This window comes from Ranitomeya imitator, chromosome 3, assembly GCF_032444005.1.
Source record: "Ranitomeya imitator isolate aRanImi1 chromosome 3, aRanImi1.pri, whole genome shotgun sequence".
Classification (NCBI taxonomy): Eukaryota; Metazoa; Chordata; class Amphibia; order Anura; family Dendrobatidae; genus Ranitomeya; species Ranitomeya imitator.
The window spans coordinates 244,883,825-244,906,724 of record NC_091284.1 but is presented as its reverse complement, the minus strand read 5'-3'; the positions used below and the strand labels follow the sequence as shown (position 1 = coordinate 244,906,724).

The following is a 22,900-nucleotide window of genomic DNA, read 5'->3' as shown; positions in this document are numbered from 1 at the left end:
AGGCCCTATAAATGACCCCCTTCGTACTACAGTTAATGGACTGTCTAATTGAGTACTTTTTGCCTGTTACATTACTTACAAACGACTTGCTTGGATCTACATATTGGCAAGCTGTATAGTGACCACATCTGTGGCACCCTGTGACGTTACTCTTAAGCCACGTGCCCGTTGGAGAGATGGTGAAATGACTATAGACAATTCTGTTTTGTAGCGAGCAAGCTTTTTTGTAGGTGGAACTAAGAAGACGTACTTCCTTATCTCTGGCCACTACTGGTGGCCTCCCTGCCCCAGGATGTCAAAGAATTTTCAGCCTCCTGTCCTTCCTGCGCCCGGAACAAGATTCTGAGACAATACCCTCCGGGGCCCTGCATCCTCTTCCTGTGCCCTCAGTTCCCTGGTGGCATGTTGCATGGACTTTGTCACCGATCTTCCTCGCTCCATGGGTTGCACAACAATCCTGGTGGTTGTGGATCGGTTTTCTAAGATGGCCCACTTTGTCTCGCTGCCTGGTTTGCCTTCAGCTCCCGAGTTGGCAAGAATTTTTATTCATCACATCTTCAAATTCCATGGTATCCCGCAACACATCGTGTCAGATAGGGAGTCCAATTCACCTCCTGGTTTTGGAGAGCTCTCTGCTCTCTGTTTGAGCGTGACTTTAGATTTCTCTTCTGCCCATCATCCTCAGTCCAACGGTCAGGTGGAGCGGATTAACCAGGTCTTGACCTTGTATCTCCGACATTTTTATAATGCACACCAGGATGGTTGGGTTAACCTCCTCCCTTGAGCCGAGTTTGCCTATAACAATCACTCCGGTGAGTCTTCTACCAAGTCCCTGTTCTTCATCGTCTCTGGTCAGCATCCCAACCTGCCTCTTCCGGTTTCCCCTGGTTCAGGTGTGCAGGCTGAGGACTCCCTGTCCTTGGAATTCTCTAAGATTTGGGAGGAGACCAAGGATGCGCTTGAGAGGTCTGGCATTAGGATGAAAAAGCATGCTGACAAAAGGCGTTTGGATGCTCCTCATTATCAACCCAGTGATAAGGTCTGGCTTTCGTCCAAGTATATCCGTCTTAAGATTCCCTCCTATAAATTGGGCCCTCGCTACATTTGTCCCTTTGAGATTTTGGCTCGAGTCAATGATGTAGCCTACAAGTTGAGGTTGACTGCCTCCCTCCGTATCCCCAACTCCTTTCACGTGTCTCTCCTTAAACCTGTAGTACTTAACCACCATCATTCTTCTGTTGGTTCTTCTCCACCACCAGTTAGGTCTGATAATGTTTTTGAAGTAAGAGATATACTAGCCAGAAGAAAGGTTATTGGGAGAACCTTCTTCTTGATTGATTGGAAGGGGTATGTACCTGAGGAGAGGTCATGGGAACCATGGGAGAACATCAACGCTCCTCGTATCTTGAGATTTCTTTCCAGCCTTAAGGGAGGGGGTACTATTACAGCACGTGCGGATACAGTACGCGCAGATACTCACCTTGCTTCCCGGGTCCCTCGCCGCATCTCGCCTCCTCTTCCGGGTCCTTAGCCGCGCTGGGGATCCCGTTCCCCGTGTATGCGCACTAGGCCGCTTAGGTCACGGTCGCGCGCATTCCCGGCTTCTTTATGAAACCAGGTTGTACTGACCTGGAAGCGCTGTCCTGTCTGGGCAGCGGCCTCTGGATATATCAGGTCGCTTCCTGCTAGATGAAGTGCCTGATTGTTATTGTGCCTTTCTGTGCTCCTTCCAGGTCCACTTAGGTTTCTGCACATTAGGTCCCTGCATGCTTCCAGTGTGTGCATGCTCTGCTCAGTCCCTGTACGCTTCCAGTGTGTGCATGCTCTGCTCAGTCCCTGTACGCTTCCAGTGTGTGCATGCTCTGCTTAGTCCCTGTATGCTTCCAGTGTGTGCGTGCTCTGCTCAGTCCCTGTATGATTCCAGTGTGTGCATGCTCTGCTCAGTCCCTGAATGCTTCCAGTGTGTGTGTGCTCTGCTCAGTCCCTGTGTGCTTCCAGGGTGTGCATGCTCTGCTCAGTCCCTGTATGCTTCCAGTGTGTGCATGCTCTGCTCAGTCCCTGTACGCTTCCAGTGTGTGCATGCTCTGCTCAGTCCCTGTATGCTTCCAGTGTGTGCGTGCTCTGCTCAGTCCCAGTATGCTTCCAGTGTGTGCATGCTCTGCTCAGTCCCTGTATGCTTCCAGTGTGTGCGTGCTCTGCTCTGTTCCTGTACGCTTCCAGTGCGTGCTCTGATTTGCTCCATCCAGAATCCTGTACCCTCTGCGTGAACCCTGCCATGTCCTGAGTTCCAGGTTTTCTTTGTGGCTGCTCCGTCCGTCTGGTCCTCGGTGAGTACCCTGATTCTCCTTGAGCCGCCCCTCTGGCACAAGCTATTGCGGTGTATCTCGCTCCTAGGCTTGCCCCTAATGGTCCCTTTACAGGGGTCGGTTCCACCTGGTCAGCTCGCCAGGGAGCAGTCGTCACCGTGATCCAGTGGGTCCACTCCAGGAATCATAACACATAGGTCACACCTCTGTCAGAGCCTCAGTCACCAGAACATGTGGCCAGTCAGTCCCGACCCACAGGTGCACACTGCATAGGTCACACCTGTGTCAGAGCCTCCATCACTAGATAATGAAGCCAGTCATCCAGCGCAGCCTCCATCTCCTCTTCTATCCAGTGTCACATTGTGTCAGGTGTCTCTGGCGGAGGCCACAGACGGAAGCTTGCTGAGTAAGTGGCAGAGGTGGTGGCTCTGTGCTCCATAACAACTGTTAACAATATCAGTGTCCTGAGGATGTCAGTACTATTAACAGCTTACCAGACCATGAGGCCCACGGCTGGAGCGGCCCATCTGACATTTACCAGATGGCCAGTCCGGCTCTGGGTGAAGGAACAGTCTGCCATAAAAATTAGTACTGTCTCATCCACAAAATGGATGAGACTGGTGCATGCTGCTGATTTTATCAGCACAAGCCTTAGATCTGTGTAGAAAATAACAGTGGCCCTATTCATCACAACTGACATATTGATAAACTGCTTAATTGAATTTGGCACATCTTTCAACAGCCATGCACCACCTCAAGAAATGGTACTTAGGGCTCTGTCACACTGCCATATTTGTGCTCATGCCAGAGAATCAGTCCGATTATAGTTATGACACTGTCAGAGTTTGAGCCGAGTGTCATCTGAGTGTGATACGTTTCTTTTAGGCTACTTTCACACTAGCGTCGGAATCTCCCCGTCGCAATGCATCGGGGAGAGATTCCGACGCTAGCGTTTAGCGCATTGCACAATGGAGGCAGCGGATGCATTTCTCCGGCGCATCCGCTGCCCCATTGTAAGGTGGGGGCGGAGTTCCGGCCGCGCTTGCGCGGTCGGAAAAAGCGGTCCGTCAGGAGCAAAAAACGTTACATGTAGCGTTTTTTGCTCCCGACGGTCCGCAGAAGCACGACGCATCCGTCACTCGACGGATGCGACGTGTGGCAATCCGTCGCAAATGCGTCGTCAATACAAGTCTATGGGGAAAAAACGCATCCTGCAAGCACTTTTGCAGGATGCGTTTTTTCTGCAAAACGACGCATTGTGACGGATTGCAGAAAACGCTAGTGTGAAAGTAGCCTTACATGAGAGAATCGCAGCACAGGTACAGAGAAGATAGAGAACTTAATTTCTCCATCTTCTCCATTGTCTGTGCACGTACATCCTATGACATTCGAGTGCAGTCCGATGTTTCACGCGCACACGTAGGCTTGTATGGGTGCCCGTGGTCCGACTATAGGATGCACTCGGATTGTTTTCTCATGCAGATCTGCACTGCCCCATAGAATAATATTGGGCCAATTGCTATCTGATAAAACACCAGATAGAAAGGCCGTACTGGGGGGCCCACGGCACGTAAGGGGAGGCCGCCATGACGGGGTTACGTGGGACCTGGGGAGCTGGAGCTGTTAGAAGGGATACGGTTGGAAGGGGTTAACTGGGAGCTCAAGGGGTGGCTTTAGGGGCATTTTTTGAAAATAAGGGGTGGAACTAGGGGACTGCGGGGAGGGGGCACATAAAAAGGGGCACGCTCCTCACGCAGGCATCCATTTTAGGTGCCTGCGTGACAAGTGAGGAATCTCTGTCACACTTACCAGAATGGACGTTGAAGCGATCCTCCAGCGTCTCCGGACGGCTGCCAGCTCCCAGGGGACAGATTGGCTGAATGCATCTGTTAACAGCCTTCTCCAGGGGACAAAGGGAGCACCATCGCAGGCACAGCAGGACGGGCGCCGGCCGCGGAGGACTAGGCCTCCGGCGCGCCTAAGCCCGGACATCATCCCCAGGGCCCGGCGCTGAAAAAAGAGCCCCTCTGCTGACCCACCGGTAAGCAGCGCTGTTCCCTCCACCTCACAGCGCGGCGCCGGGAGGAATCCTCCAGCGCGGCGGGGCCTACAACGGGGGGCGGTTCCTTCCTCCCCTCCTTCAGTGTCCGGGCGACGTGGGGCGGCAGGAGCAGGAGCCGGTACTGCGGCCGCCAGCATGCCCGCTGGCACCGCTCAGCGTGGGAGGCAGCGACAGCCGAGGAGACGGGGGTCAGGTGCAGTTGCCCCTCAGCGCCGGGGATTATGCGGGCGGCAGTCGGCTGGCCCTGGCATCAGTGTGCGGCCTTCTGCAGCGCACAGCTCTGGAGTCTTCAACGCAACAGCGCCCTCTGCTGGTGGTGGCCTGGATACTGCAAGTTCTGCGCCCTCTGCTGGTGGTGGCCTGGATATTACAGCTTCAGCGCCCTCTGCTGGTGGTGGCCGGGCTTTTCCTGCAGCAGGGCCCTCTGCTGGTGATGGCCGGGATTTTCCTGGATCTGCGCCCTCTGCTGGTGATGGCCGGAGCTTTCCTGGATCTGCGTCCTCTGCTGGTGGTGTCGGAAATTTTCCGGATTCCGGCAGGCGACATTCCGTCGCTTCGGGACGCTGTGTCGGGGACGTAACCAGGGCAGTCGACGGCATCACCGGGTCGCCTGGACACGGATACGGCCGCCAGGAGCTCGGCGGGCAACATCGCGGATCAAGCCGGTCGGGATGCAGGACACCTTCGGCTGGGAGCTGGATCTTCGGCTGCTGGGCTCACAGCACCCAGGCAGCTAGGTGAGAACATTTTCCCTATCTTTAATTTGCCAGGCATAGTTTCCCCTGAAGCTAGGAATAGTGGCATTACTTCGGGAGTTGCTAGCGGGGGTATGGGTTTAATCCTTAGAGGTTTAGGGGAGCTAGCGGGCTTGTGGGGGTCCGGTCTTAGCAGGGGGTCTTTGCCGTCAGCTGCTTGGTTGGGAAATACGGGGTCGTTTGAGGGGTCTAGACAGTTGTCTGAAGTTACGGGTACATCCAGCAGTGCGGGTCCTGCGGCGGACACGGGGAGCTCATCAAGGGAGAAGGACGGAACAGCACCAGCGCTATCCACAGGGCCCGGGTCAGGGATTGATGCATCAGGTGAAGGAGATTTGCGGGATAAGGAAAAGGAGGATGTACCGCAACTAGACGATGCGGCTAGGGGCGAGGTCTATGTCTGCTTCGAGGGCCCGTTAGGGGCACATTTAAAACAGGAGGTTAGGGAAAAAATCTGGAAAGGGGAGTACATAGAAATATTTTCTCTTTTACCCCTAGAGAGATTTAATTTGGATAGACCTAGAAGGGAGGACTCTAAAAAAGAAGATGAGGAGAAACGGAGATATAGGCTGATTCCCAGATCATTTTCAAATTGGCTGCAAGCTTTCGCTATTATGGCTAGCGTAATCGGGGAGAAGGCCCCGGAAAATTGCTCGGCATTATTTTGTTACTTAGATGCCATAGGGGAGGCTTACAGGACCTATGGGGGACAGGGTTGGTTACGCTATGACGAACAGTTTCGTCAGCGTAAGGCTTTTAGGCCAAGTATCAGGTGGGATCACAAGGACATAGCGTTGTGGATGAGAGTTATGGTCCCGTCCCGTTTAGGTCAGACCAGCCAGCCTTTTCACGGGGGCGCCGGGAGTTCAGGGCAGTCAGGACACTCGGCGGCTTTGCAGAAGGGACTGTGTTTCGCCTTCAATGATGGCGTATGCAGATTCGGGAGCAAGTGTAAATATAGGCACGAGTGTTCAACCTGCGGGGGGGTGCATAGCGCTTCAAAATGTTTCAGGGGTAACAGGCAAAAAGTTGGAGATTCAGCTGACAAAAGGGGTGACTCCGGTGCAGTGGGTCGTGATGGAGGCCTTTCTAAGTAGATACCCCGATAGGTCAGCTGCAGTTTTATTGCGCGACGGTTTTAAGGAGGGTTTCAAAATCCCTTACGTTGAGCAGGATGTTAGTTTAAAAAGAAAAAATTTGAAATCGGCGTTACAATTCCCGGAGGTCGTGTCGGAGAAGTTGAATAAGGAAGTTGCTCTGGGAAGAATGGCAGGCCCGTTTGTCACCCCTCCAATTGCAAATCTGAGGGTGTCACCTCTTGGCGTGGTCCCTAAGAAAGAACCTAATAAATTTAGGTTAATCCATCACCTGTCGTTTCCGAAGGGATCTTCGGTTAATGATGGTATTGATCCCGAGTTGAGTTCGGTGTCGTACTTATCATTCGATTCAGCGATGGAGTGGGTTCGAGCATGTGGAAAGGGGGCTAAGTTGGCAAAAACCGACATCGAAGCGGCATTTCGTTTGTTGCCAGTTCATCCTGACAGTTTGCATTTATTGGGTTGTTTTTGGGATGGCGGCTTCTTTGTTGATCGTTGTCTTCCCATGGGTTGCTCGATTTCATGTGCTTACTTTGAGGCCTTCAGCACGTTCCTAGAATGGGTGGTGAAAGATGTGTCTGGGATACGCTCATGTTCGCACTATCTGGATGACTTTCTGTTTATAGGACCAGCGGAATCAGCAGATTGTTCGATTTTGTTGCATACAATGGAGAGTGTGACAAAAAACTTCGGGGTGCCTTTGGCGGAGGATAAAACAGTTGGTCCGGTGACAGTGTTGAGCTTCCTAGGCATTGAAATCGACACGGTAGCAATGGAATGTAGGCTACCTGCAGACAAGGTTACCGCGTTGCGCCAAGATGTGGTTAATACGATTGGTTTGAAGAAGATAAATTTGCGCAGTTTGCAATCGTTGTTAGGGAAATTGAACTTTGCATGTAGGATCATGCCGATGGGTCGAGCGTTCTGCCGCCGCCTATCCTTGGCAACAGTAGGGGTAAAGTCCCCTTTGCATTTCATCAGGATAAAGAAAGAGTTTCGGGACGATTTGAAGATGTGGGCGGATTTTCTTGACGAGTACAATGGCAGATCTCTGTGGATTCAGCCGGTGGCAGATGCTACCTCCTTGGGCATTTTGGTGCATGTCGTTGAAACGAGTGGCTTTGGTCTTTTCTTTCATGGTAGCTGGTCAGCAGCGGCTTGGCCAGAAGAATGGAAGGAGGAGGGGTTAACAAACAACCGGCTACTGTTGCATTTGTTCCCCAGGGTAGTCGCGTTGGCCCTGTGGGGTGACAAATTGAGGAATTTGAAGATTTCTTTTCATTGTGAGCATGTTGGAACGGTGACGGCGGTAAACTCATTGTCAGCGGCTACGCCTGCAGTAGTGAAGGTCTTGCAGCACTTGGTTTTCCTGGGTCTTAAGTTTAACTCATGGATTGTATCTGAAGTTAGTTTGTCAGCGCCTGATCCAATAGTTGTTGCTCTTTCTCAATTTCAGTGGCAGCTTTTCCGGGATTTGGCACCACAGGTGGAGAGCGCGGGCTGGGATTGTCCAGTGGAGTTGTGGAACCTGCCGCGAGGGCCGTAACAGAGTTATTTACCAAATCGCTCGCGGATTCATCTTGGTCTCATTATAATCAGGCTTGGAGCTTGTGGGAATCCTGGATGTCAAGTATGGATCACGATATGGAAGAGGAGTATGGTTTATTGTTGTTCTTAGGTCATCATTGGGAGGCAGGTTGGTCTGTGACACGTTTGAATAAGTTTCTGACGGGGCTAGCCTTCAACCTTAAATGGAGGGGGGGTAAGGATATAACTAAATCCTTCTTGGTTCGGCAAGTTGTTCAGGGTTGGAAGAAAGGCTGGAAGGCTTCAGACGGTCGGCGACCCGTATCTTATGAGGTGCTCTCAGCCATTGAGCAGAAGTTGCAAGAGGTGTGTTTTTCCGAATGGGAAGTGGTTCTGTTCCGTGCAGCCTTTTCTTTGGCCTTCTTTGGGGCATTTCGGTTAGGTGAGTTGGTTAGCCCGTCCGTTAGTAAAAAAGGTATTTTGTTAAGAGAAAACGTGGATGTCGAAGGGAATAAGGTGGTGGTGTTTATTAAGGCTTCAAAAACGGACGTGTATGGGAAAGGGTGCAAAGTGGTGTTGTTCAATGTTGAAGGATCCCCGGTGTGCCCGGTGGCATCCGTGAAGAAGTACATGGCAAAGGGCGGGATGTTAGACGAGCCATTCCTGGTGCACGAAAATGGGTCTTTCTTGTCCCGTTTTCAGTTTATTTCTGTTTTTAGGAAATGTTTGGCGGCTGCGGGCTTACCTGCAACACAATATAGTGGTCACTCCTTCAGGATCGGGGCAGCGACTGAGGCCGCTAGGTGGGGCCTTGGTGAGGATGTGGTTCGGAGAATTGGGAGGTGGGAATCTTCAAGATTCCGGTCGTATGTTCGCCCAAACCTATTGTGAGTTAGAAGCTGTGTTAAGTTAATTGTTTGTTGCCTTTCTTTCTGTGTTGCAGGGCCTGATCCGATGCTCGTCTGGATCATGGGGCATTCGTATGTTGTATGGGCTGCGTTGCGTGCTGCGGTTCGTCCGGACCGTCGTCAGTTGGGTCTTTCTCGAGAGACAGTGACTTTACGATGGATCGGTAAAAGGGGGATGGTGTGGAAGGAATGGTTACCTGAATTTCATCGTTTTGTTAGACTGGATAGAGTGCCGGAGATCGTGGTGATACATTTAGGGGGGAATGATTTGGCTAAACGGTCTTGTAGGGAGCTGATTAAGGATATTAAATTCGATATCCTGAGGTTCTGGGTCATGTTTCCAAAAGTGTTGTTGGTGTGGTCCGACATCATTCCCCGTAAAAGATGGAGAGGCGCTAGATCACATGAGGGGGTGAACAGGGCCCGGATCAAAATAAACAGGGCCATATCTCGGTTTATGGTGAGGAATGGCGCGTTGGCCGTGAGACATGTGGACTTGGAATCGGGTCAAGGAGCTTACTGGAGAGCAGATGGCGTGCACCTGAACGCGGTGGGAAATGATATGTGGTGTTTGGCTATCCGTAGTGGCATTGAATTAAGCTTGAAGGTGTGGAGGGACATGAATGGCTAAGGTGTCAGGCCATTCGTGTTCGTGGTGGGGGTGGAGGTCCTCGAAGTCGGTGGAAATGGTAAATCGTGGTTCAATGGGGTGGGGATCTTGAGAGGTCCTGGACACCCCATGAGAGAATTTAACAAGGCGTGGTACGGTTATCCCGCGTGAGGTGGATTTATGGGCCCCTGGCATAGGGGTGGGTTCGGTGGACCAGGATTGGTTGTTATCTATCCCTGAGCTGGTGCTTTACGGCTGGGGGTAAGACTCATCCTGGGCTGAACATTGTGGAGTTTTTGGGATACTGAGTTTTATAACTTTGGGGCTTCGAGGACCGCCCCTCCTATTCTGGGTTGTTATAAAAGTTCTGTTATATTTTATTTAATAAAATGGCTGCTGTGGCCAATTAAATCCAACATATGTCTCAGTCTGCTGTTTTGAGTACGTTAGAAGTTTATTCTTTAGATTGTTAAGAGGCCTGTTTAAGGGGGTTGGGGTAATTTTTCCAGGTCACGGAACTCACGTATACCCTATGTCAAGCACTGGGCCGTGTTATACGCTTGTGTGAGCAAGCCCTTCGTCAGAGCCTGCAGTGCATTCCCATCGTAGTTTATACTACTATTTGTACATTATGATGAATTTGACGAGTGGTTGGTTATGTCCTGCCTAATTTCTGCCCATTATCTGAAAGCTGGCCGGGACTGGTGTAAAATCAGCAAAAGCCACAAAATGTTTGCTCAACTTCGAGTCATACAAACATTTTTGCGATATTTCAGGCTGGTTTTTTTACCAGAATTCTAATAAAAACTGCATGATGAATCAGGTCCTATGTGCTGCAGCAGAATGACTGACATTGCTCAGTGCTGTCTGTTGTGCACACACCAAAACTACGTAGCTCTTGGCTGTATTCAGACATTAGTATTTGGTGCCTGTATGCTGCCTACAAGTCTGAACCAATCGTCTGCTTATAAAACAAGAGACGTCCTACTCTGTTTTGTTTTGTGGACAGAACAAACCTATTTACGTAAAAACTAAACACTCAGTATCATATGTACCTGGACAGAAAAGGCCAAATTTCACACATTGATGTGTCGTGGACGGGTTCAAGTACCCAGACCCTATTAGTCTGCTTAGTTCTGATTGGGAGACTCAATGAGTCTGCATCATGGACCGCACCACAGATGTGTAATGCAGCTTTAAGCGTATAAAAAGTGCCCTAAAACACACATTTTTTAATCTGTACTGCGTTCCATATGTACCAAAATCACATCTGTTATGTCGTTGTTGTGTTCGCTGTTGACATCTTTATGGCCCACATTTTGTACATTCACTAAACAAGGCCCAGTTCAATTCATTCAGTTGTGTCATTTTTGCAATTTATGTAAAATGAATGCCATATCGGTAGTGTCTTAATATTTCTGTGCACCCTGGCACATGGCACTTATGTCCTCGTCAACTTGCCCATAATCGTCACAAAATCGCCAGAGCTAAAAGTGAAAATCCTCACAGCCCAGATGACAGTAACCGACTGAGTCACAGAGCTGACAAATGGTGGCGTGGGATTATAAGTGCAGCTGTTCACCTCCTTAGACCATGTTCATACTGTGTTTGGGCCACATGTTGGTGGATCCGTTGGGGCTTCCATCGGCAGCCCTGAAACACAGGATTCAATCAAAATCACCGATGAGATCATCAGGTAGTCGGAGTCACTTGGTACGCTCTCTGGCCTTACCATCGGCAGTGTTCGCCTTTTTGAGGTGGGCCTAAAATCGTGATCAACCACAGTGCCCATGCTGACCTCTGTCCACTATTGAAATCATTTCCATTGAGCTCCTTCACTGATATCCTGCTAAGTACACATATGCTTTGGAGCAGGATGCAAGTCAAGGTGCAGGGGAGTGATTACAGCCACACTCATGGTATAGTGAGCGGTGACTATTAGAGCTCCCTTCACCTTCCCAATGAATGGAAGCAAGAGGCCACAGGGAGGATATAACTTCATATATCCCTGTAGTCACACTTCCAGTTAGACTGCAAAACATGTTTAAAATTAAATTTACGTGCAGATTACCACTATGTCTAAGGGTATGTGCACACGTCCGGAAAGTATGCAGAAATTTCCTGAGAAAATCCTGAAGTTTTCCGCCGGGAATTCTGCACGCATTTTTGTTGCGTTTTTATCGTGTATTTTGCGTGTTTTTTGTGCAGATTTTTCACGTTTTTTTGCAATGCAATAATATAGTGGGAAATCCACTTAAAATCCGCATATTATATTGCCCAGCTACGTAGTATATTGCCCAGCCACGTAGTATATTGCCCAGCCACGTAGTATATTGCCCAGCCACGTAGTATATTGCCCAGCTACGTAGTATATTGCCCAGCCACGTAGTATATTGCCCAGTCACGTAGTATATTGCCCAGCTACGTAGTATATTGCCCAGCCAGGTAGTATATTGCCCAGCTACGTAGTATATTGCCCAGCCACTTAGTATACAGCACAGAGCCACGTAGTATATAGCACAGAGCCACGTAGTATATTGCCCAGTCACGTAGTATATTGCCCAGCTACGTAGTATATTGCCCAGCTACGTAGTATACAGCACAGAGCTACGTAGTATACAGCACAGACACGTAGTATATTGCCCAGCCACGTAGTATATTGCCCAGCCACGTAGTATATTGCCCAGCTACGTAGTCTATTGCCCAGTCACCTAGTATATTGCCCAGTCACCTAGTATATTGCCCAGTCACCTAGTATATTGCCCAGTCACGTAGTATATTGCCCAGTCACGTAGTATATTGCCCAGTCACGTAGTATACAGCACAGAGCCACGTAGTATATAGCACAGAGCCACGTAGTATATTGCCCAGCCACGTAGTATATTGCCCAGCCACGCAGTATATAACAGTGGCCCCGTAATATATAGCACAGCCCACGCAGTATATAGCACAGCCCACAGAGTATATCACACAGCCCACTTAGTATATAACACTGCCTATGTAGTATATAGCAGCCACGTGGTATCTAACACAGCCCACGTAGTATACAGCAGTGTGGGCACCATATCCCTGTTAAAAAAATAATGAAAATAAAAAATAGTTATATACTCACCACTGGGATCCACCGTAGCACCGGCGATAGGCGCGCAGCTTCCGCCATCTTCCGTTCCCAGGATGCATTGCGAAATTACCCAGATGACTTAGCGGTCTCGCAAGACCGCTAAGTCTTCTGGGTAATTTCGCAATACATCGCCGGGAACGAAAGATGGCGGCCGGCGCGAGCGGCTCGGCGGACTACGGAGGGTGAGTATAGCAGGTTTTGTTTTTTTTAAATTATTTTTAACATTACTTTTTTTTACTATTGATGCCGCATAGGCAGCATCAATAGTAAAAAGTTGAGGACACACAGGGTTAATAGCGGCGGTAATGGGGTGCGTTACCCGCAGCATAACGCGGTCCGTTACCGCCGGCATTAACCCTGTTTAAGCGGTGACTGGAGAGGCGCCGGGCACTGACTGCAGGGAGTAAGGAGCGGCCATTTTCTTCCGGACTGTGCCCGTCGCTGATTGGTCGTGGCTGTTTTGCCGCGACCAATCAGCGACTTGGATTTCCATGACAGACAGAGGCCACGACCAATGAATGTCCGTGACAGACAGACAGAAGGACAGACAGACAGAAAGACGGAAGTGACCCTTAGACAATTATATAGTAGATGGGATGCATATGTATGCTTTTTAAAGTGTTTTGATTGCGAAAAAAACGCGCAAAAAATACGAAAAATCTGGAACGTGTGCACACAGCCTTAAGGTAAATACTATTTGCTGGCAGACTCCTATTAAATTGTGTCCTGAATATTGCACCCAAGGCTTTGTTGTTGGGATCACTCGAATATACTTCTACCATCTCATCACAAGGCTATGGAGGCCACTCATAAAACAGCCCTTGGGGTTCAAAATCATATAAATCGATACCAAAATGCCATCATTGCCTTTTGGGTTAAATCAACGGTGGTATAACATACAAATGAATACTGCTAAAAGAGGTTGTCCAGGTTTAGAATGACTGCAAACTTCTGAGTCCTCAAGCACGCTCAGCGCACGCTGTTAGGATTCTCCGATGCCAGCGGCGTGAGCGGGTGGTGAGGTGCCCGCAAGTATGTGATTTGCATTCTTCTGACCACATTCAGACAAGATATGCGTGGCCTCACTCAGTCACTGGAGGCCGAGCACGCCTAGTTGTCATGTGATGAATGTATGCAAATTGTCGCTAGTACCGGAGAAGGGGAATCCTAGCAGCATGCGGTGCACACGCTGTGAGGATTCAGAAGTTTACAGTCACGTAGAGTGATTTCAGACTTTAAAGGGAACCTGTCACCCCCAAAATCGAGGGTGAGCTAAGCCCACCAGCATTAGGTGCTTTTCTACAGCGTATCCTAAAAGATGAGAAAAAAAGGTTAGATTATACTCACCTGGGCGGGCGGTCCGATCCGATGGGCGTCGCGGCCCGGTCCGGGTACTCCCATCTTCATAGGATGACGTCCTCTTCTGGGCTTCACGCTGCAGCTCCGGCGCAGGCGTACTTTGTCTGCCCTGTTGAGAGCAGAGCAAAGTACTGCAGTGCGCAGGCGTCGGGAAAGGTCAGAGAGGCTCAGCGCTTGCGCACTGAAGTACTTTGCTCTGCCCTCATCAGGACAGACAAAGTAAGCCTGCGTCAGAGCCGCAGCGTGAAGACAAGAAAAGGACATCATCTGATGAAGATGGGAGGCACTGGACCAGACCGGGACACCCATTTGACCGGACCTTGACCGCCCCTGGGTGAGTATAATCTAACCTCTTTTTCCCATCTTTCAGGATACATCAGGGGCTTATCTACAACATTCCAGAATGTTGTAGATAAGCCCCTGTTGCCGGTGGGCTTAGCCCACCCTCGATTTTGGGGGTGACAGGTTCCCTTTAATCCTAAACCTGGATAGCCCCTTTTATTTGTTTTTTCAAAACAAGGCAAATCAGAGTGTGACTTGTACACAAAGGTGTTATAACATGGTATGGGAGTTCATAAGCATCTTTGTAAATGTGACATTCAGCTGTTGTAAATCAGAATTTCTCTTGTGCGCGATAAACATTGTGTAATAAATGCTGCAGAATGTATAATCGTGATTACATTGAATGGAAGACGTGCATGTAGCTATACCAGTAATCAGGATCTGTCATCCCAAGCTTTTATTCCTCCCCTTCTCCACCCTGTAATTATATCATGAAGTACATTATAATATACAGGTGTGAACAGTACATGACCTACTGACATCACTGGGAGACTTAATATTTCAGCACCTTTAATCTGTACTGCCCATCCATACCAGTCGTGCCCAGAGAGTTCTTATTCCCCCATTCCAGGCAAGCTATTTTCAACCTTTTTACTATAGGAGTAATCCCTGTAAAAAGTGTATTTCCACTCAGGCCCAACTAAGGACTCTTCTGTTAAGGCTACGTTCACCGTTTCAGTATTTGGTCAGTCTTTTACATCAGTATTTGTAAGCCAAAATGAGGAGTGGAACAATCAGAGCAAAAGTATAATAGAAACACATCACCACTTCTGTATTTTGGCTTACAAATACTGATGTAAAAAACTGACCAAATACTGAAAGTGTGAATGTGGCCTAACCGTGAGAAGAAAGGATCTGCCATTCTGTATAGGGAGTTCATATATCTAGAAGCAGAGCATTGCACTAGGCACTGTTCTTGGCGTAAGTATGGGGATTAGTTCATGTGACTTTATTTTCGATGGTTAGGCCCGATATAAGTGCATTTATAAGTCTCCCTAATGTTTTGCAAATAAACAAAAACAGAAACCCAATGAAAAAAATACCAATGTCGTTACTCACCTCATCACACCAAACATCACTCACGCACAGAACAGTGACCCTGCCTCTAACTGTTACGAGATCTGCAGTTTTTATTCTAGCCACCATAGTACCCAATAAAATAACTAGTTCCAATTTCTCCATGGCTGAAAACCATGGTGTTCGCTTAAAAGAGCTAATGGATGGTCAAGATTCATTTAATAATGTTTCTGCTGTCACCTAAAGGATTCCATCAAAAAGCCATTCTGTCTTTTAAAGGGAACCTGTCACCCCAAAAATGGAAGATGAGCTAAGCCCACTGGCATCAGGGGCTTATCTACAGCATTCTAGAATGCTGTAGATAAGCCTCCGATGTATCCTGAAAGATGAGAAAAAGAAGTTAGATTATACTCACCCAGGGGCGTGTCGCAGTCCGGGGCCTCCCATCTTCATAGGATGACGTCCTTTTCTTGTTTTCACGCTGCGGCTCCGGCGCAGGTGTACTTTGTCTGCCCTGTTGAGGGCAGAGCAAAGGGAAAGGTCAGAGAGGCCCGGCGCCTGCGCACTGCAGTACTTTGCTCTGCCCTCAACAGGGCAGACAAAGTACGCCTGCGCCGGAGCCGCAGCGTGAAGACAAGAAGAGGACGTCATCTGATGAAGGCCCCGGACTGCGACACGCCCCTTGGTGAGTATAATCTAACCTCTTTTTCTCATCTTTCAGGATACATCGGGGGCTTATCTATAGCATTCCAGAATGCTGTAGATAAGCCCCTGATGCCGGTAGGCTTAGCTCACCATCCATTTTGGGGGTGACAGGTTCCCTTTAAAAATACATTGCTCTATTGGGTACAATTAATACAGAGGCACTGTAATATATAGTGGGTTGAGGGAAAAGAGTCGAATTACAATAAGGAGATCCAATACAAGGTCATATACATTCTTAAAAATATTCGGTATATTTCTACTTACCCAACTGCTCCTCAGGCTTTCAGTGTTGCGTAAGGAGGACCTCTCTCTGACATGTAAACCGAACCTTTCATAGGATGGAGCGGTGATCAACCAGCGGTGTTCTGTCATAACTGAGAGTCTCCTTATTCCCTTTCTATATCCAAACTTTCAACTATGCAGACAATGGAGAGTGGATTTATGTGTGAGTAGTTCTCTAAATGAATGCCTCCTGCTGCAGGTGTGTCTGCCTGTCCACCTCCTCCACCCATAGGATGCAACATGTTAAGTAGCACCTGTCAGTGGATTGTATTTACTATTGAAACAATGTTCTGTAAAGTTAAAGACGCAGCTCATGAGATTGCAGTCATCATTTCCTTTTACGTAGTGGTTTTTAGGCTGCTTTCACACATTTTTTTGCCATCAGTTGCAATCCTTCTATTTTGACAAAAACGGATCCGTCGCAGATTGTGAAAAACTGATGTGACGGATCCGTTTTTTTGACAGATTCGACAAGGGGGCTGGATAAAAAATCTTTAAAAAATCGGAGCATGCTCAGTTAAAAAAAAAAGGAATCCGTCGCCGGATTCAGTCATTTGACGGATCCAGCACACATAAGCTTCCATTCTAACAAACGACGAACGGTGACGGATCCGTCGCTGTCTGTTTTTTCAACGGAGACAAAAAACGTTACTTTGTCCGTTGTCTCTGGTCACCAGACAAACAATTTTCGAACAATGGATGAAACGTCAGGCTATCGGTTGCAATCTGTCGCTAATACAAATCTATGAGAAAAAAAAGGATCCGGCGGCATCAGTCGCTGGATCCGTTTTTTTAAAATTCGACGGATTGCGACTGATGGCAAAAAACTGATGTGTGAAAGGGGCCTAAGGGTACTTTCACACTAGCGTTTTTTTTAAATCCGTCACAATGCGTCGTTTTGCAGAAAAAACGCATCCTGCAAAAGTGCTTGCAGGATGCGTTTTTTCCCCATAGACTTCTATTGACGACGCATTTGCGACGGATTGCCACACTTCGCATCCGTCTTGCGACGGATGCGTCGTGCTTTGGCGGACCGTCGGGAGAAAAAAACGCTACATGTAAGGTTTTTTTCTCCTGACGGACCGCTTTTTCCGACCGCGCATGCGCGGCCGGAACTCCGCCCCCACCTCCCGCACCTTACAATGGGGAAGCGGATGCGCCGGAAAAATGCATCCGCTGCACCCATTGTGCAATGCAGCAAACGCTAGCGTCGGAATCTCTCCCCGACGCATTGCGACGGGGAGATTCCGATGCTAGTGTGAAAGAAGCCTTGGATTGCATGATGAAAAAGCTAATTTATAAATAAATTTGAAAAAAATGCCTTTTTGGCATTGACTGAACAATCATAAAAAACCCTATGCAGCGCCCCAGAGTCCTGGTCGTTGCAGTAATGTTATTCTTCCACCAGGGGGGAGTGATGTTACGTCTGAAGGCAATGAAGATCTTCTGTCTAGGTATCACAACCACAAAACACATTTCACACTCCAGTCCGCCAGGGGGAGCCATGCTTCTATCTATTAGGGCACTCCTCACACTTAGGTAAAACTGGTGGGTTGGTTAGGAAGTTAGACAGAAGCTGACTGGGCTTCACCTAGACAGAAGCTGACTGGGCTTCACCCAGACAGAAGCTGAGTGGGAGATAGTCAGTCAGTCCCGACCGAGTTTGGCAGAGGCTGGTTGGAGTGGGTTCCAGCCAGCTCCAGACTCCGGCCTGTGGAAGATGAAGGTACACGGAGCTGCGCCTGCATCCCATGCGGCAGCATCCTAAGAAAGGACACGAAAGGAATTGTGTTACAGTAAGTGAGCAACGAAGTCATACCAACAGGAGAGGAACATCAGAGGGAGACCAGCTAGAAGCAGGCTGCCTCCTTCTAAAGCGCACTCAGTAGCCAGAACTCCGAGGGAGTAAGGATCTCTATGCCGTTACTTCAGAGACTGGCAGGACAGTTGATTCCACGTTGACTGCCCGACCATATACCCAGGAGGCAGGGTGACAAAATTGTGGGGGCCGGGGCGTCTCTAGGGTCCCCATAAAAAGCCTCAGGCCACCAGTCATACGGGTTTGTCCTATCCATCAGGGGGACAGAGAAAAGAGACTTAACATCTACAATAGTTGTGAGGACCTTACCGAATTGCTCAGCAGGGAGGTACTACAACGCCCAGGCGCTAGAGGAAGGCTATTGAATTCCACCTGGATAGGGGACTCTGGATTTGCCTTCAGACCGGCCGGACTCTGCCTACCCTGTGGTCCCTACCCTGGACTGTGGATGCTGAAGCCTTCAGTAAAGGTAAAGAGACTGCAACCTTGTGTCATCGTTATTCACTGCGCCTTACATCATCCACCATCTACACTCTGGGAAGCCCTGGGGATACACTTCACCTGTGGGAAGGTATACCATCTAGCTGCCATAACATCACCCCAGCGGACCCCTAAGCAGCGTCGGTCACTCTGACCGAATACCACAGGTGGCGTCACAAACATTATCCCTTTAAAGACCTTTCCCCCACAACAGCGGATGTTCCCCTAGGGCCATGGACCGGGTCAACCACCGTGACATCCCCACTGAGTACAGAAGAAGGGCCCAGATCTGAGTAACTCCTAGCCCTCGGGGGCGCTGCATACTTTCTGGCATCACGAACAGGATCTACTTAAGCCTGAAAATTAGGTCATGTGCGCCTAAGAACTGTGCCAGAATCGTGTTTGAACTGTGAATTGCTTGAGGACTGTGTGTTGCCGTTTGCCACCAAAATTCCCGCCAAAACCGCCGCCATTGTCGCGCCACGAGGAGCGCAGGAGAAGGGCGGGCCAACATGGGAGGAGACTCCCAAAGCGGCGCCAAAAGTGACATCCGCCCCCTCCGACTATGGCTGCAGGATGATGAGCTCAGGAATCCGGGAGCTCAAACCCCAGAAAATGGATGAGCAACCTGTGTGTGCTACCGAAGGTCCCGGAGCAGAGATGGCGACCAGCGGGTACCTGAATGACGAAGAAGTGACCCAGGACCATCTCGGGCGGCTAGAGGTGAACCCGAACTTGCAGCTGCTGGAGGAGCCGAGCCATTCACTCCCGGACACGGAGCCAACCGCAGTGGAGGAATGGAAGTCGGAGCTGTGTGGGAGGGTCGTACTGGAGGAATCGCAGTTCAAGCGGCAGCAAACTCCAGCGTCCTCATCAGCGGAGTGGATTATCGGTGGAACCACATCAGACGCAGGTACAGAAAGCGCCCCTGCCCCACCGACCGCTCTCCGCCTGGACTGTGACCGACCCCCAGCCACCGTTCTGGTCCTAACGACTCCCAACACAGCCAACGAGACACGGCACCCGCTACCGACATCCATGGGCATACCGCTGGACATGAGCCCTGAGGGGGTGATCTTCAAATGGGACGCTCCCGGGACTAGACCAGACGGGTCCAAACAAGCGGGTTCCTATATTGTGATCCTCACATGGGAAGAATACAAACAATGCCTAGTGTCGCAATGGAGGGAGAAGGAATAAACAGAACGCTCAAGGTGACACAACGACCGCTAAAACTCAACGAGGCGACAGTCCCCCGGTGGGCTATGGCATAGTGGTGACCTACCACCTCCAAAGAGGGAGGGGTTTCATTCAGGAATCCGGGATAGTACCCAAGGTTCGGGTTGACAGAAGTGAAGTGGAGTCTCACCTTGGAAGGGGCCACCCGAACCGAGACTTGCGCCCCGGAGATCCGGTGACTTACACCCGTCACTGGGGGGATTAAGGTTGGTACGCTCAAAACGTTAAGAGGTGTGCGCCATTAACAGCGCCACCTAGTGTCAAGGAAACGACCCCAACCACTTCAGCTGTTGAACCACCGAGGGTCCTGCAAGTTAACATCACCCCTATTGTACTGTATATCCAGCTACCACTGTAGTGGTTACAGAACTAACTCCGGTGGTGGCTCGTGCTTCGGCTGACCCTGAGCAGAACATTGTGGGTATGCGGACCCCCATCTGGAGTGAGGGAGCACCTTATGTAGCACTTGGTAGCCGCCAGTATTTAACCAGGCTACCTCCACCAGTGCTACCTCCAGAACTGCAATAAACCTCGAAAACCTGAAAATTGTATAGTTCCTAAAAACTTCCCCTTGTTTTTGCTGCTTTAAAACCCGTCTAGGGTTCTTCCTTAAAGGGGTCCCCTGTTTAAAGGGATCCTGTTTCAGTTGCACCTGTTTTTGCACAAATTTCTACTTTTATACCAAAGAACTGCAGAATCATGAACTGTGCATGATCACAAACTGTCCACTGTATATAGTTTGCACCTTCTTAAAGGTGCTCTCTACTGGTTTTGCAAGAAGAAGCTTTTGCGAAGAGACTGTTCCTGATGACGTCGTGAAAGTTTCTATTGTTTTAAAGTTAATAAGTGACTTGTGTATTGATACTTTGCACTACCTCGGAGAAAGACTTGAGTTTCCTCTTAAAGGGAATGTACATTTGTTGCACTTTGCTAAAAGAGTTGGTGTATTATAGGGTAGTATAGCAAATAAAGTTAGACATTTAAGTCAGAATAGTAATAATGTTTACATAGCAGATAGTATGTAGCTAGAAGGTTAGATAGTGATAAGATGTTTTATAATGTTCAGAATAGAAAATGTTAAACTGATGTACTTTAAATAAAATGATAGGTTTAGGAAGGAAAATGCAGTAGGCCCGTGGGGGTAGACAGATAGTAGAAGAGAGATAAGGAAGAGAGATAAGGAAACTGTTGATTATCACTTTAAGGGTTAATGATAGTATACCCTTAGGGTACCGTCACACTATACAATTTACCTACGATCACGACCAGCGATATGACCTGGCCGTGATCGTAGGTAAATCGTAGTGTGGTCGCTGGGGAGCTGTCACACAGACAGCTCTCCAGCGACCAACGATGCCGAGGTCCCTGGGTAACCAGGGTAAACATCGGGTAACTAAGCGCAGGACCGCGCTTAGTAACCCGATGTTTACCCTGGTTACAAGCGTAAAACTAAAAAAAAACAAACAGCACATACTTACATCTGGTGTCCGTCACATCCCTTGCCGTCTGCTTCCCGCACTGTGACTGCCGGCCGTAAAGTGAAAGCACGTCACCGCTGTGCTCTGCTTTCACTTTACGGCCGGCAGTCACAGTGCGGGAAGCAGACGGCAAGGGACCTGACGGACACCAGAATGTAAGTATGTGCTGTTTGTTTTTTTTTAGTATTACGCTTGTAACCAGGGTAAACATCGGGTTACTAAGCGCGGCCCTGCGCTTAGTTACCCGATGTTTACCCTGGTTACAAGCGAACGCATCGCTGGATCGCATCGCTAGATCGCTAGATCGGTGTCACACACACCGATCTAGCGATGACAGCGGGAGATCCAGCGATGAAAGAAAGTTCCATACGATCTGCTGCGACGTACGATTCTCAGCAGGATCCCTGATCGCTGCTGCGTGTCAGACACAGCGATATCGTAACGATATCGCTGGAACGTCACGAATCGTACCGTCGTAGCGATCGAAATGGTATAATGTGACGGTACCCTTAGGCTAGGTTCAGATTGCGTTAGTGCAATCCGTTTAGCGCCTAGCGCTAGCGGATTGCGCTAACGCAATGTGATATAAAGGGGTCGCGTTAAACGTCCCCGCTCTCGCAGATCGAAGATCTGCGAGAGCGGGGAACGGTCCGCGGCGTGCCACAAAACACCAGCACATCGCTAGCGCGTGCCGAAAATTGCACGCGCTAGTGATGCGCATCCCCATTGCTGTTAATGGGCGTGCTAACGGACGCGTTGCACGGCGTTAATTTCACTGTGCAACGCTGTCCATTAGTGCAGTCCCATTAACGCAATGGGAACCTAGCCTTAGAGGGTACTTCCACTTAGTAGATAGAATACCTGTATGGGTAATTATGTTCCATAGTTAGATAGTAATTGTTTTCTATTTGCCTTTAAAAGTTGTGCGCACAATGTAAATATGTTATTGTTTGCAACGGTCAAGTGTTCTCACCTCCCATAAAGGGAAGCTTAATATATATTAACTTGTTTTGTAGCATTTCAAAGGGGGGGGGGGGGGGTGCAGCGCCCCAGAGTTCAGGTCGTTGCAGTAATGTTATTCTTCCACCAGGGGGGAGTGATGTTGTTACGTCTGAAGGCAATGAAGGAGATCTTCTGTTCAGGTATCACAACCACAAAACACACTTCACACTCCAGTCCGCCAGGGGGAGCCATGCTTCTATCTATTAGGGCACTCCTCACACTTAGGTAAAACTGGTGGGTTGGTTAGGAAGTTAGAAGCTGACTGGGCTTCACCCAGACAGAAGCTGACTGGAGGGAGTAGGAGATAGTCAGTGAGTCCCGACCGAGTTTGGCAGAGGCTGGTTGGAGTGGGTTCCAGCCAGCTCCAGACTGCGGCCTGTGAAAGACGAAGGTACACGGAGCTGCGCCCGCATCCCATGTGGCAGCATCCTAAGAAAGGACACGAAAGGAATTGTGTTATAGTGAGTGAGCAACGAAGTCATAGCAACAGGAGAGGAACATCAGAGGGAGACCAGCTAGGAGCAGGCTGCCTCCTTCTGAAGCGCACTACCGGTAGCCAGAACACCGAGGGAGTAAGGATCTCTATGCCGTTACTTCAGAGACTGGCAGGACAGTTGATTCCACGTTGACTGCCCGACCATATACCCAGGAGGCAGGGTGGCAACTTGGGGCCAGGGCGTCTCTAGGGTCCCTATAAAAATCCTCAGGCCACCAGTCATATGGGTTTGTCCTATCCGTCAGGGGGACAGAGAGAAGAGACTTAACATCTACAATAGTTGTGAGGACCTTAC

At 49.3% G+C, this 22,900-nt stretch overlaps 1 protein-coding gene across 1 annotated transcript in view; it reads right to left on the bottom strand.

Annotated features, from left to right (window-relative positions):
- The window catches only part of LOC138669650 (protein phosphatase 1 regulatory subunit 12B-like), a 110,160-nt gene extending 93,948 nt beyond the window's left edge, over window positions 1-16,212 (bottom strand). The window contains exon 1 of the mRNA XM_069756308.1: window positions 16,074-16,212. Coding sequence (XP_069612409.1) covers window positions 16,074-16,181 — 108 coding nt within the window. The 5' untranslated portion in view covers window positions 16,182-16,212. The remainder of the gene's footprint in view (window positions 1-16,073) is intronic.
- Between the last annotated feature and the right edge of the window lie 6,688 nt (window positions 16,213-22,900).